The sequence below is a fragment of the Drosophila willistoni genome, chromosome 3R (assembly GCF_018902025.1).
Source record: "Drosophila willistoni isolate 14030-0811.24 chromosome 3R, UCI_dwil_1.1, whole genome shotgun sequence".
In the NCBI taxonomy this organism is placed as follows: domain Eukaryota; kingdom Metazoa; phylum Arthropoda; class Insecta; order Diptera; family Drosophilidae; genus Drosophila; species Drosophila willistoni.
Window position 1 is genome coordinate 33217957 of NC_061086.1, and position 13979 is coordinate 33231935.

The window sequence follows — 13979 nt, forward strand, 5'->3', positions numbered from 1 at the left end:
AAAGCCTCAGACAATGGAAGTGTGAATAGATCAATTGATCGATTGCTGTTTGAAGCCAATTCTAAAAGCCGCTTAAGCTTTAAGCGGCGGATCAGTGTCGGAGCGGAAAACGTTTTTAATGGTTTTATTTTTTGTTTTTCCTTTCTCCTATGCCGACATACATATAGATATCTTAACTTCAAAATATCAGATATCAGATATATACGTTTAGCTGTTCATTTAAGCTTGCTCTACCCTGCGTATACTTGATAAGCCAATTGCATCTGTGTTACGCATACGCACAGTAAGCCAGTAATATTAAAAATATCATACTTTAAAAGGCAATCATAAAGACTAACTCTATGTCCGAATGCTAATCAACAATGAATTCATTATATTACCCTCAAAAATTACTTATTATTATTTCCATTTTTTTCATATTTAACAAAGTGCAAACATATTGATTATTAGTTTTTCTATCTCTCGCATTGACACATTAAATCGCTGACTTTCCACGCCCCCAATTTTGCACAATGTCAAAAGCTTGAAGCCTTTAAAGTATTGACATTGATTAGCTTTGTTGAACAAACAGAAGAATATTTCACTCATTTTTGCCATTTGTTATGGTTCTTATATCTGGTGTATGGTTATAAGCCCAAAAAGCTGTTAACACTTTCCTTTTGCATTTATTTTTAGGCCTCCAGCGTCAAGTGCATTTTGTCTAATTGAATTTAGTGAGGAAAAACTATAAAAACCACACAACATTTGTCGAACGATGCAGGTTTCCAACGACCAATCGCCGCGAATAGTCCGCTCCAGTGAAATATTCATAATAATTAACAGATTCCTTTATGTAAAGAAAGTTTTGTTTTGAGATCCAAGTGAATTTTTGCAGCTTTGTATGTAGAAAAGATTGTGTTAAGAATTTATAGACGGGATATAGTGTAAATACAAAAAAAAAAAACCACCAAAAACATTTATTAAAATGGAAAGGTAGATGTTTGAAATTTTCTGGCGAATTCTTTGTTCCACACTGATTGCGTGTATTCCTTTTGTTAGCTTTATATCATCAGCAGCACAGCTGGGGCCCCATTTCGCCCCACTATCAAATGGATCGGTAGTGGATAAGGTTACACCTGATATGGCCCATTTGATCAGCCCATATTGGAATCAATTCCCCGCTATGGATCCAATTTGGGCAAAGATTTTGACAGCCTACATGATCATCATTGGCATGATTTCTTGGTGCGGAAATGGCGTGGTGATTTACATATTTGCCACCACAAAATCGTTGCGCACTCCTGCAAACCTTTTGGTCATCAATTTGGCCATTTCTGATTTTGGTATTATGATTACAAATACACCGATGATGGGTATCAATTTGTATTTCGAGACATGGGTGCTGGGACCCATGATGTGTGATATTTATGCCGGATTGGGCTCTGCCTTTGGTTGCAGTTCGATTTGGTCAATGTGCATGATATCGCTGGATCGTTATCAAGTAATCGTTAAGGGTATGGCCGGACGACCGATGACAATTCCCTTGGCATTGGGTAAAATAGCATATATTTGGTTTATGTCAAGCATTTGGTGCTTGGCCCCTGCCTTCGGCTGGAGCAGGTGAGCAATAGCGTACTTAAATGGATCAGTACCAAGAACGATTATCACTCTAAGGTATTCGAAATCTAAAATGCTCATTTCTTGCAATTTTTAGGTATGTGCCCGAGGGTAATCTGACATCTTGCGGTATTGATTACTTGGAACGCGATTGGAATCCACGCTCATACCTGATCTTTTATTCCATCTTTGTCTACTATATTCCATTGTTCCTTATCTGCTACTCTTACTGGTTCATCATTGCTGTAAGTGAGAGACAAAACGGTATCTAGAATACCTGAATATTCAATCCCTTTCCCTTGATTTAGGCTGTGTCCGCCCATGAGCAAGCTATGCGCGAACAGGCCAAGAAAATGAATGTGAAATCTCTGCGTTCCTCTGAGGATGCCGAGAAGAGCGCTGAGGGTAAATTGGCTAAAGTTGCTCTGGTAACCATCACCTTGTGGTTCATGGCATGGACACCATACTTGGTCATCAACTGCATGGGTCTATTCAAATTCGAGGGTCTCACACCATTGAACACCATTTGGGGAGCTTGCTTTGCCAAATCGGCAGCTTGCTATAATCCCATTGTATATGGCATTAGGTAAGATAGATTCTCGTATATTTCTTATAACCAGAGAGGTATACTAATTAATATGTTTCTATCTAGCCATCCCAAATATCGTATCGCCCTTAAGGAGAAATGCCCATGCTGTGTCTTTGGCAAGGTTGATGATGGCAAATCTAGCGATGCCCAATCTCAGGCCACAGCCAGTGAGGCCGAGTCCAAGGCATAAATTCTTTGGCGCAACAACAACAACAACTACAACACCTAACTTACAACAGCAACAAAAAACAACAGCAACAACAGCAAGAACAACTGCAGCAACAGAACGAAACGCTTTCGAATAACATCAATAACAACAACAACAATAAAAAGTTAGTTAAATTTCTTACATAACAAAAAGAACCTTGTTAAATGAAATATCAAACCTTCTGCAATGTCATTAAAGACTAAAAAAAAACTTAGCAAAAAAAAGAAAGACAACAAAAATAAAGGCAAACGAACTAGAAGAGTTACAAATTTCCTTTTTCTTTTCTGTCAAACACATTTAAATTAAAACCAAATTTTTCATTTTGATTTGATGTATTTTCACTTTTTAGTTTTCTTGAGGCACTTAATTTCATTTTTTTGATTTTCTTCTCTTTTGTTTTTTCATAAATTAACATTAAACGAATAAATTATTTGCTTTTAAAAAAATGCTATGACAAATAATTTGTTAGTAGCACAAAAAAAAATAATAATAAGAAATACAACACATTTAACAAGTAAACCGCAAAACGGTTAAAGCCAAAACAACAACATTATTTTATATATGAATTCATATCTGCATTCCGAGCTCAGTTTTAGTTCTGCCAATGCCCGATTTCATATCCAGTTCGGGCTATCAATTGGTCAATCGCTGCATGAATCGTATTCACTTTCACTCTTTTTAATTCTCGTCTTTATGCCCGGGGTTCCGGGCGTAGTCGTTGTGGGTGATGCTAACGTATTATCAATATTATTATTGTTGTTGTTGTTATTGATTAAAGCAAGACTGCTAGTGGTGCTGGCGGTGCATGTGGTGGTGGCAGTGGCAATTGGCCTATGATAAGTACTGGGCGGACTATCCACACAATCAGACGAAGTGCAGACACGCTCCTGTATGATTAGCTTCCATAAGCGAACCTCAATGCCCACACTGAGATGAAAAAAAGGAATTTAATATAATTTTCTATGATTCTCTTTAAGAATGAACTTACCGTAAGCCCAGCCTCATGAGATCCAACTTCTCCATATTATAGATGAAATCCTCAAATGTAAATCCTTCATTCAAAATGAGCGTTTTTGAGAAATCATCGATATCGTTCTGGGACAGCCATTGCTCCAACTGCTCGTCTACTTCATGCAGACCGAAGTTGCGCTTATTTAGTTGTCGTCTAGCTGGATGGCTAGCATTGGACGGACGAATTGCACTAGGTGCAGCACCACTGTTACTCATTCTATGGCACTTTTTGTTGAAACCATTAAAGGTACGCCTGAGGAAAGACAATCCGAAAGTGACCCAAAATCAAAAAAGCAGTAAATTATATTTGTCTAACCTTAATCTCTTTCTGCCGCCCATATAAATATGGGCCAATTCTTGACTAATATTATGCAGAGCACGCAGACTTTGACGCTGTTGTTCCATTATCTGACGTTGCAATTGCTTTTGATTGTCTCGTATATCCCTCAAAATACGCGCACACTCAAGAGATGAGCCCATGGCTTCTGGTATATTTCCATCCGTTTGAGCTAAATGTCCACCAGAACTGCTGGTGGGCAATAACTTATCAAGACTCTGTTGTTGCTGCTGTTGTTGTTTCTCTTGACCCTCGCTGGCCAGGCAGGTGTTCACACTCTCATCATCGTTGCCGGACAAATCCTTGTCTGCCAAATTGGCTCCCAGTTCCGGTGAGAAAATGGTAACTGCTGCTTGTACTGCCCGCTTGACCAAATTATCCAGGGCAAACATCCAATGTGGTTTGATGCAATGAAACCGTAAAACACTAACCACAGCATCCTGAAATGAGTATAGGGCCAAATGTAGATGATCCAGAGCCACTGCATCGTTATTGAGTTTCTGTTTTAGCTCATTGATGGTGGCCTCCAAATGCTTCTCATTTTCATTCATAATGTAGTCACGTAATCCACGTATGAGCACCTCCAGATCACTTTTCCGAATGGCAATTGAGTTTTGGTCGGCATTGATTTTCTTTAACCAAATGTCACAGATCTTTGGCTCGTCCAATGCAAGAACCTTAGATAAGGTGGTACGACGCTGTGAATCCTTTTTAAGGCGATAAAATCCATCGGTTTCACTTGTCTCACTGATGCTGGTGCGCAACGAAGGCGTTTGAGGTTCAATTTCCGGTGATAGCAGAAAACCAGACGAGTTGCGACGCTCCAAAAGAAATTGATTACTGGGCAGCTCATCAATGTCCACAGAGGAAGTATGGGTAACTCTAAATAAATGAGATAATTGTAAAATTTGAGTCTTCTAGGGACTTTTTGTTAAAGGCTTACTCCAACTCTGGTGTGGTAGGTGTGTTGCAGGTTGTATTATAGCTCAAAGGAGGCGTTGTCTTGTGCACCAAACGATCCGCGGGCACTGAAATGCTGCGTCCAAAGTCAGTATTGATTGGCAACCCAGGACGCAACTTTCGTGGTTTGCTGCAAACAAGTAGTAAATACAAATGAACTGTTTCATGTTTCGGTTAGTTCATGAACTCACTCAGTCAGAAATGGATCATCGAGCAGCTGCAGCGCGGAAGGTCTATCCATTACACTAATGGCGAAACATCGCAAAATGAAATTCTTGGCATTCTGTGATAACTCTTCGGGTATATTTGGATGCTTCTTGTAATAACCCACTTTGAACATGGCCGCCTGGGCACAGCCAAGCTCTATAAATGGCGGCTTGCCCGTGGCCATTTCCACATTAGTGCATCCAAATGACCATATATCAGCAGCTGGGCCATATCCCCTTACACCCTGATCAATAACCTCCGGCGCCATATATTGCAGGGTGCCCGTAAATGTTTCCGTCATAGGATTAATGCGTGCCAGACGCTTTGAGGTACCAAAATCGGAAATTTTCACAACACCACTGTATGTATTGACTAGCACATTGTCGCCCTTAATATCACGATGTACAATATCCTGTTCGTGCAAATATTTCAATCCTTCGAGTATTTGCTTCGAATAAAAAGCCATAGTTGACTCATTATCCTTCAATGGACCCCACTTCGTTTCCAATAGATCCGAGAGCGAACCACCAGGCACTTGTTCCATAAAGATTTTGAAAAAACCATCCTCGGACCGTGAGCCCAAATATTGCACAATATTACGATGTCGCAGCTGTGAGTGTAATTTGATTTCCTCATGTAATGGCTGGACATCCTGTGAATTCTTTTCCGGCACCTCCTTAATGGCAATTCTCACTTGCGTTTGCTTATCCCGGGCTGCATAGACAGTGCCATAGGTGCCCTTTCCCAAGACCATTTTACGATTCTGTTCATCATAATCGTATTCATACTGTAAAAGGAATCAAAAGTGATAATAAGATGGATTCCGTCGATTTTAAGTGAATATCATACCTCTATTTGAGCTTCATCATTGTTGAGATTAACAAAGACCTCCTGATCGGCAGTCATTTCTAATATAAGATTATAAAACTTTTGCCTACATTCCGTTGATGGAAAATAAATTTGAAAATCATCGGAATTGTGATGTACATAGAGATAGGCACAACGATCATCCCGTTTATATAGGCTGACCGATTTGATTTTCGAGGCAACAAATAGGAAATCATGCAGTTTCTTACAAGCATTTTTCGTATGCGCTAAGCAAATGTTAACAATTTGTATAGATTTCTCTTCGGCATCCATATTAATGGTGACATAACTGGGCATATAAATCTTTTGTGGTTCTAGAATCTGTGTGCATAAAATTGTTTGATTAGAAATTAAAGTGAAATTGATACGGTATGTCTTACCAATATGGGAAATCGTATGCTATTTTTAATCTCCTCGGTGTTTGTGGCCTCCAGAAAGAAATCCATCCAAAATTGAAATACTTGCTCCTCAATGGTGGGTAAACGTTCCTCGGATTTTTTCCGAAATCGATGAATCAACGAAATGTTACCAATTGTGGACTTTAGATACCAATTGGGTGGTTTTAGTTTAAACATACATTCAGCAGCCTGTATGGCCTTGGCATAATCCTTGGCCAGGACGGATATTTCGAAGAATGTGGCCACATCCCAATATTCACTTAGCGTTGGAAGACTACCTTTTTTGCCAATCAGATTATTCAAAGTCATTCCAATGTGTTGCAATTCCTCGGTATTGGTAAATTCTTTGCCCTCGATAACCAGAAGAGTGGCCAGATTAATGCCAGCATATTCATTTGGTTGCACTTCAAAACTTTGACGATACCATTTGATGGCATTGGCTAGACTCTTGGCATCAGTGTAATCGGATTCCACAAAGATGTCCTTGTAGATGCGACCGCACAAGCAAAGCATGTCAGGAAAATGATTCTCTTTCTTTTCCAAAGCTTTCAAAGAGGATTCCAATGCTTTTTTTCTATCACCCTTGCGATTTCGGCGATTCAAAGCGAAGGCATAGAGAAAACTCATATTGCCTGTTTCCACATATTTTCGCGTATTTGGTATATTCTTTAAATCGTTTACCAGCCGCACCATGGCATCGTAGTCCTGCACATCCCGCAGTGAGCACATAAAACTGTGCACTACTTCACCCGACAGGACATGCGGATCGTCCAGACGTTTGCGCATATCATGCAGAATGCTCTGCAATTTGGCTCCATTGGTGGCATAAGTATCACGGGCTGCTCGCATATCGCTTAGGAATTTCTCTCGCATGTGTGCTCTGTTTGAAAAAAAATCAATTCATTTTGGATCTTGGCAAGAGCTTTATTAGACTCACTTCGATTGAATTTCAACATCTTGCAGTTTGCGCTTGAGACGCGACTGCAATGTGGGCACTACTCGGGCTCCTTCGGCGGCGGGTAGCTCCTTGGCATTGGCTTGATTTGTAAGATTGCAGGTGTTGGTCTCCTCATTGCGTTTGTAGCTTAAAAATAAATAATTGGCACACGAGAGCTGTAAGAGGAAACATCAACATTTTAAGTTAATTGCAACGTTTTTATGGAAGGCACTGTGGGTCACAGAACACAGAAGCCCCTGTATATAAATAGATCTACTCTTACATAAATCAGCATTAGTAAAAAAGAAGCATCTAGTAAATTGCTTATCAGCGGATATGAATATCAATGATTTTTCTAGAAGTTATTGAACTTTCATTATTAGGTAGATAATTTCCTTTTTCGGGGTTTCCACTGTATCCACTTATAAGCATGTGTGGGTGCCGCAACGTGCGGCATTGTTTTTGCTTCATCGTTGCGTGGGCGGGTTCTAGTTATTGTTGCTTTTGCGTTCGATCGTGCCGTTAAACAAAAACACAAAATAAAGCAAAAAAAAAAAAAAAACATTTCAACGGAAATACAATAAAACAAAAACAAACACGACTTTAGCAACCGTTACAAACAGAAAGTGAGAGACGGACTCGAGCAGGGGTGGGGGAAACAAAATTGCTTAGCATTTATCTTATCGCCCCAATAAGTAGCAGCACCGTGTTAGTTATGTCGTGTCGATTATGTCTCCCCAAAGGTGTTTTGCCCCACACATACTGAGATCAAATGGGGAAATCGTGCTGGGTTGGAGTCATTTGCGGTCATATTTCTGTTGCGCACACACCTTTAGACTGAGGGTCTGTTTGGACTCCACATCGTTGTAAATCAATATGTTCTCCTTCATGCCAAAACTCTCCCGTACACCATAATGATAGGAGAGGGGACGCTGTTGGGTTAGGATGCTTAAATCAATAATGGCCACATCGGCATCATAGAATGTTGCCAGAGCATTTGTTTCGCCAAAATCCAGACGTTCGAACTGCCAACAAATAAGATTTATATTTCAATGTAACATAAACAATTTGATTTACACTCGGTATTTAATTTTTACCTGTACACGTTGAAAATTAGCTCCAGCAGATTGAACTGCCAGTTTAACTTCCTCCAAAGCGCAAGTACGATCATCCAGATGATCACCAATCACAGTATCAATTACACAAACAACATCCATGGCGAACTATTTGGTCTCTGATTCTCTTAGGACGGAGATTTGTTTGTGTCTATGTGTCTGTGCGCGTATCTTTATCTGGCTGCGTGTGTGTGGGCGGACGACGGCGACGCGAAGAAATGAAGCTGTTACTTCCCTATCGCACTGATCGTTGATTCGTCTTTTTTGGATTGTAACTAATAATTGTAAACACCTTCATTACCATGGAGAAGCGACAGCAATTCTATATTAATTGCCGTGTACAAAAATAATAATAATAAATTAGGAAATTCCGTGGAAATCTGCTGCCTAGAGCTGGGACGACTCTTATCGACGGTTCGCCTATTATCGATAGTTTGCACAATCGATAGCTACCTATATGTGACCACCCACCTCTAAATGTCTAGAATACAAAAATACATATATTTGGAAACAAAGCAAGTGGATTACCGACCATGAAGATTAAACAGGAGCTGGCTTCTGTCAAAGTGGAGCCCATCGTTTACAATGCTGCATTGGACACCGAAGAAGAGGATACCATGAATCAATGCCAGCGGGAGCCTTACGAGTTAGCTGATAACGATCTTGACATAAAATTGGAAAACACAAACAGTGCAGATGAACAGGAGGACGATAACTATGAGGCGAACACGGGATTCCCCTTTAAATGCGAGTTCTGTTCCAAATCATTCCGGCACAAAAGAAACCTCTGTGAGCACAACAAGTAAGCGAAACACAAGTTAAAAGTCCTGTCTTTGTAACTAAGCTACCATTCTTTATAGAATCCATACGAACGGTGCTCTAGAAGATGAGTTCTCTACTAGTGACCTACATCGTCACAAGTGTCCCCATTGTCCATCATCCTTTGTTAGTAATGCATATCTCACCAAGCACATACGCATCCATACGGGGGAACGTCCGTATAAGTGCAATATTTGTTCATCCGCCTTCCGTGCCAGCGATGCTTTAAAGCTGCATATACGTATCCATACGGGCGAGAAACCCTTCAAGTGTCCAGATTGTGGAAAATCTTTTTCGGACAATCATAATTTGCTTAAGCATCGTCGTCGTCATACAAACGAAAGACCCTATAAGTGCCCCCATCCTGGTTGCATCAAAGATTTTCGAGAGAAACATCATATGAAGCGGCATCTGCAGACAAAGCACCATATGAAGGGTGACAACTACGACTCCATGGGGGCTCAATTGTCACCAAATGCATTTAATCAGTGAGAACTACCAAATGTATCCAAAAACGATTTTTGGAATTTAATTCCTAAGAACGAATCTTAATATGTATATTTAATATTATATTTAGATGGAAATGTATATACCGCGTATTAAGTGCCTAACCCACACAGTCCATCTTCATTAGAATTAAAACTGGGCGGACTTAAAAATAGAATTTATAGTATACCAACTACTCAACATAACGAAATGTGAATGTTTTTTTCTTCTTTTACTAAACGATTTTTTAAAACTTTCGACTTTATTGGATACACTTTGCACTTAATCTAAGCCTAACTAGCATATTCTTTGAGTATGGATCCAGCAATCACTAAACGCTGAATCTCCGAGGTGCCTTCATAGATTTCTGTAATCCTAGCATCTCGATAATGCCTTTCAGCTGCCATATCTGTGACGTAACCCATTCCGCCCAACACTTGAATACACTGATGGGAGCACAAGGTGGCTGCTTCAGATGCAGCTAATTTAGCCATGGCTGCTTCCTTGGTGTACGATTGCTTGTTGTCCTTAAGCCAGGCGGCGCGCCAGGTTAGAAGACGAGCAGACTCTAGGGCCAAACTCATATCAGCTATTTTTTGTTGTATGGATTGCAGTTTGGAAATGGGTTTACCAAAGGCCTGACGCTTCTGGGCGTAATCGACAGCAAGCTCTAAAGAGGCTTGGGCAATGCCTAAAGCCTGACCAGCTATGCCAATACGACCTGCATCAAGGGTTTGCATGGCTATCTTAAACCCGAATCCGGGTTCTCCCAAAATGTTCTCTTTTGGAATTTCGCAATCTTCGAAAATCAGCTGACAGGTAGAGGATCCTCGGATACCCAATTTATCCTCCTTTTTTCCTAGCGAGAAGCCTTTGATACCCTTGGGCACTATAAATGCAGAAATTCCTTTATGTTTCAGCTGTTTGTTAGTTGTGGCAAAGACAATGGCTGCCTCAGCTTCATATCCATTGGTTATCCATGCTTTTGTGCCATTAAGAACCCAACGATCCCCTTTATCTGTTGCTATGGTTGAAGCAGCTCCAGCATCAGAACCATTACCGGGCTCAGATAGGGCAAAGCAACCTACACGCTCGCCGGCTGTAAATGGTGTAATGTATTTCTCTTTCTGGGCAGGATTGCCAAAGCTCAATAATGGTCCCAAGTATAGAGAATTGTTTACAGACATTATTACACCAGCCGAGGCACAGCCACGAGAGATTTCCTCCATGGCTATGGCGTAAGCCAGATAGTCCAAGCCAGTACCACCTGTAGAAGAGCACGATTAAAAACAAGGGAAAACGCAGTGGATATTTAGTAAATTACCCAATTCCTCAGGTATGGCCACTGCCATTACTCCCAACTCCCCCATCTGCTTGATCTCTTTCTCTGGATACAAATGCTCACGATCAAATTTGGCCGCCTTGACACTCAGCTCAGCATTGGCGAAATCCCTACATGTTTTCTGGAGCATCTGGTGAGTGTCGGGCAAGGCTGACAGAGAAGCTATTTGCCGCAAAGTAGTTGTACTACGGGCTAAAAAATGATAGGAGAGGAGAGGGGTTATCATAATGATAAGAAAATTGCAAGATCAAAGTCCAGGGCAAGGACAGTATAAAAATCTGCGTACCAATATTCAGACTCTTTCTCATAATAGACTGCATTTTTTCGAATTTTAATCTTACTTGCTAGTAACAAATTATATAAAAATTTATACTTAAATAATTAAACAGTTTAATAAAAACAATTATAAAAACACGGTCAGTGGGTAAGTTGCTTTAACTCAGTGGCAACGCTGGCATAAACTGTTTTTGAATTTAAACATCTGGGGATCAGCGGGAAAAAAGCTAAATGTTCTTAAATTCATAAAAAGAAAGGAACTGAGAGTAAGTATGTGAAGGAGACTGACTTGTGAGAGAAAGAGAAAGCGAACGAGGGATCGAGACAGGAGACATGATAGACCGATCTCCACTCTCATTTACACTTTCTGAATCGTTCTCACCTATATAAGTAGTAGAGAATAAGAAATCATTATAAATGTCAACTGGATTGTGGGTGCGTATGTAACTATATTATACGATTTCCCGCCAAAAGTTTTCTTTGCCGTTGCTATTGGAAAAAGATTAATCGAACAAGCTAAACAAGCTAAGAAGGATAACGTTTGTTTTCCAATCGTGGTTTATCCGGGTTTGCCTTGCCAGCACTATTCTAGCAGTTTGGCAACCCTACGGTCAAAGCTACCAAAGCATTTTGTGTTAAAATTCAGCGTTAAAGTTAAACATATAACAGAATGTCAATAGTTGATACATTGGACTATATAACCCTGGGTAATCCAGTGAGTCGCTTGGTCATATCTTCAACATCGGCATTAATGCGTACAATTGTAAGTTGCATTTTACCATAAGTCCAGCATCAATTTATTTTTTTCTGATTTTACCGTTCGATGAAATAAAACGGTTCTCAATTTGATAATTTTCTATAATTTAAGGGTCTGCGCCCCAAGCAGGTGCCTATAAAGGATACAGAAATAGCTGGATTGCCACAGCAGGTCCATCATTTCGGAAATCCAAATGGCCCATCCTTATATACAATTGCCGGCTCTCATTATAACTTTATTCGTCTAGCTGGAATTGGCGGAGCATCGGCTATATTTATGGGAGCGTATTGTAAATATTTTCTTAAGGATATCAATGATCCCAAGGAACAGTTGGATTCACAAGCCTTTGCCGATGTGGCCAATCGTATACATTTTCTCCACTCATTTGCATTAATGGCGATGCCCTTGGCTCATTATCCAGTTTTTGTAAGTATGCGATAAAAATTTCAAAGGGGGGAATTCCCAAAAAATATTTAGAAACTTTAATTAAAATTGTTTGAAATACATTTTGTTGTCTGGCCGGTTGTTCTTGCAAAGACAATATTTTTTTTGTTTGTCGCCAAATTTGTAATATTTGTTTATATAACTTAAAAATATAAAATTAAATTCGATTTTTTTTTTTTACTTGTGCCATAAATACGCCCAATATGTTCCATACTATAGTTTTCCATATTTGCCACACCTAAACATGTTTTAAACACCCCAAAAATGAAATACAAATTGATAAATTTAATTTATAGGTTTTTCTTCATTTATCAAGTGTGTGTGAGTTTGGTAAAGCTTTTCTGTATGTTGTTCTTAAATTGAATTTTTTTTTTTTTTTTTGTAAAGTTTTGCTCTCTGAACGGAATTTATAACAACTCGCGTTACTCTTGGATATTTTTTCTTGGTTTTGTTTTGAATTTTTGGTTTCAACATATTTCATATATAATAATTGACACTCATTTGTGTATAGTCGTAAATATATACATACATTAATATTCTCTAATGCGCTTAAGTTTTCTTTGTGATTATTATTATTATTTTTTTTTATAAGCGTTTTAAATTTACTTTGATATTTCTCTCTAAATATATATAATCGTTTTTGTATATGAAATATTTTTTGTTACGTTTTTGGTTTTCTTTTTGTTCTCAAAGCTAAAGCTAAATGTTCAACAACCACTAAAGTGCAGCTTAAAAAGTAATTATCATTCTTGTTTAGTTTGTTTTGTTTTACGATCTGTATACAAATTTGTTGTTTTTTTTTTTTCTTATTTGTTTGTTGATATGAAACAGGTTTGTGGAGGATTTTAAAGAGCTGATATGATAAGGAGTTAGGTTTTGATATTGCAATTTTAGTTTGGGCTAAGGATATAAATTTAATTTGGAAAATAAATTGACCCAAAAGTAGCTAGCCCAAATTCGGGATTGCTTATGATTTTAGATTTCTCATTTATATCAGCCTTATTTGATAAGTAAATTGTAAAGATTTCCCTTTTTTTTTTTTGTTTCTTATTTGCACTGACAACTTAAAAGCAGAACATCAAAAAATATGCGCACACCAAAAAACATTTTGCTCTAATAATTTTACATATATGATTTAAATTTTCCTTTTTTTAGACTGGCGCCCTTATGACCACCGGCACATTACTTTTCAGTGGGTGTATGTACTATCGCGCTTTAACCGGTGATAAGAGACTTCAACATTATGCCACAATTGGTGGCTTCTGTCTAATGGCTGCTTGGTTATCCTTGGTTTTGTAAATTTACACATGTTCATATATATTTATAAATATATGTATGTATATATATGTGTGTGTATATATATATAAATATATATATATATGCATAAAGTGTGTGTATAAAGAAATACAATTTTAAAAGGAAAAGCGAACCATCAACAACATAAAAAACTAGGCAACTAATGCTAAAAGCCAAAAGTCTGCTAATAAAAATTATGCACATTATTTCTAGTAGAAAATAAATATATATTAACATTATTAATTAATACTTATTGTTCTCTCATTTTATATTGTAAAAGTATGTAGTGATATTTATGAGGCGCGCCTCTAAATGGAAGATACAATTTCTATTA

The 13979-nt window shown here is 38.6% G+C and overlaps 5 protein-coding genes across 5 annotated transcripts; 3 read left to right on the forward strand and 2 right to left on the reverse strand.

The window, feature by feature from the left end:
- Window positions 1-762: 762 nt before the first annotated feature.
- Window positions 763-2658, forward strand: LOC6649485 (opsin Rh1). The gene is made up of 5 exons (XM_002072334.4): window positions 763-972; window positions 1039-1599; window positions 1694-1841; window positions 1905-2182; window positions 2249-2658. The coding sequence occupies exons 1-5, from the start codon at window positions 965-967 to the stop codon at window positions 2373-2375; spliced, it is 1122 nt and encodes a 373-aa protein (XP_002072370.1). The 5' UTR covers window positions 763-964; the 3' UTR covers window positions 2376-2658.
- Window positions 2659-2851: 193 nt separating this feature from the next.
- Window positions 2852-8610, reverse strand: LOC6649486 (mitogen-activated protein kinase kinase kinase 15). Its single transcript, XM_002072335.4, has 10 exons — window positions 8208-8610; window positions 7941-8135; window positions 7111-7286; window positions 6156-7053; window positions 5758-6096; window positions 4893-5695; window positions 4685-4831; window positions 3721-4623; window positions 3382-3657; window positions 2852-3320 (listed from the first exon to the last, which is right to left on the reverse strand). The coding sequence occupies exons 1-10, from the start codon at window positions 8325-8327 to the stop codon at window positions 3035-3037; spliced, it is 4143 nt and encodes a 1380-aa protein (XP_002072371.1). The 5' UTR covers window positions 8328-8610; the 3' UTR covers window positions 2852-3034.
- Window positions 8611-8618: 8 nt separating this feature from the next.
- LOC6649487 (zinc finger protein 525) lies at window positions 8619-9741 on the forward strand. The gene is made up of 2 exons (XM_002072336.3): window positions 8619-9027; window positions 9086-9741. Exons 1-2 carry the CDS (start codon window positions 8759-8761, stop codon window positions 9534-9536), a joined length of 720 nt encoding a protein of 239 aa, XP_002072372.1. The 5' UTR covers window positions 8619-8758; the 3' UTR covers window positions 9537-9741.
- Window positions 9742-9773: 32 nt separating this feature from the next.
- LOC6649488 (short-chain specific acyl-CoA dehydrogenase, mitochondrial) lies at window positions 9774-11319 on the reverse strand. The gene is made up of 3 exons (XM_002072337.3): window positions 11159-11319; window positions 10855-11064; window positions 9774-10797 (listed from the first exon to the last, which is right to left on the reverse strand). The coding sequence occupies exons 1-3, from the start codon at window positions 11190-11192 to the stop codon at window positions 9824-9826; spliced, it is 1218 nt and encodes a 405-aa protein (XP_002072373.1). The 5' UTR covers window positions 11193-11319; the 3' UTR covers window positions 9774-9823.
- A 410-nt stretch (window positions 11320-11729) lies between these two features.
- Window positions 11730-13695, forward strand: LOC6649489 (transmembrane protein 256 homolog). Its single transcript, XM_002072338.4, has 3 exons — window positions 11730-11911; window positions 12017-12331; window positions 13505-13695. The coding sequence occupies exons 1-3, from the start codon at window positions 11819-11821 to the stop codon at window positions 13646-13648; spliced, it is 552 nt and encodes a 183-aa protein (XP_002072374.1). The 5' UTR covers window positions 11730-11818; the 3' UTR covers window positions 13649-13695.
- The last annotated feature ends 284 nt before the right edge of the window (window positions 13696-13979 follow it).

What these genes read in the sequence shown, in the direction of transcription:
- LOC6649485 (XM_002072334.4), top strand. An exon ending in CCTGCCTTCGGCTGGAGCAG is followed by an intron (nt 1,600 to 1,693) that starts GTGAGCAATAGC and finishes TGCAATTTTTAG; the next exon opens with GTATGTGCCCGAGGGTAATC. An exon ending in CCCATTGTATATGGCATTAG is followed by an intron (nt 2,183 to 2,248) that starts GTAAGATAGATT and finishes GTTTCTATCTAG; the next exon opens with CCATCCCAAATATCGTATCG.
- LOC6649486 (XM_002072335.4), bottom strand. Translation starts at nt 8,327, where the DNA reads ATGGATGTTGTTTGTGTAATTGATACTGTGATTGGTGATCATCTGGAT. An exon ending in GATGTTGAAATTCAATCGAA is followed by an intron (nt 7,054 to 7,110) that starts GTGAGTCTAATA and finishes TTTTTCAAACAG; the next exon opens with AGCACACATGCGAGAGAAAT. An exon ending in GCATACGATTTCCCATATTG is followed by an intron (nt 6,097 to 6,155) that starts GTAAGACATACC and finishes TTATGCACACAG; the next exon opens with ATTCTAGAACCACAAAAGAT.
- LOC6649487 (XM_002072336.3), top strand. Translation starts at nt 8,759, where the DNA reads ATGAAGATTAAACAGGAGCTGGCTTCTGTCAAAGTGGAGCCCATCGTT. An exon ending in AACCTCTGTGAGCACAACAA is followed by an intron (nt 9,028 to 9,085) that starts GTAAGCGAAACA and finishes CATTCTTTATAG; the next exon opens with AATCCATACGAACGGTGCTC.
- LOC6649488 (XM_002072337.3), bottom strand. Translation starts at nt 11,192, where the DNA reads ATGCAGTCTATTATGAGAAAGAGTCTGAATATTG. An exon ending in GAGAAAGAGTCTGAATATTG is followed by an intron (nt 11,065 to 11,158) that starts GTACGCAGATTT and finishes ATCATTTTTTAG; the next exon opens with CCCGTAGTACAACTACTTTG. An exon ending in GGCCATACCTGAGGAATTGG is followed by an intron (nt 10,798 to 10,854) that starts GTAATTTACTAA and finishes GCTCTTCTACAG; the next exon opens with GTGGTACTGGCTTGGACTAT.
- LOC6649489 (XM_002072338.4), top strand. Translation starts at nt 11,819, where the DNA reads ATGTCAATAGTTGATACATTGGACTATATAACCCTGGGTAATCCAGTG. An exon ending in CGGCATTAATGCGTACAATT is followed by an intron (nt 11,912 to 12,016) that starts GTAAGTTGCATT and finishes CTATAATTTAAG; the next exon opens with GGTCTGCGCCCCAAGCAGGT. An exon ending in TGGCTCATTATCCAGTTTTT is followed by an intron (nt 12,332 to 13,504) that starts GTAAGTATGCGA and finishes TCCTTTTTTTAG; the next exon opens with ACTGGCGCCCTTATGACCAC.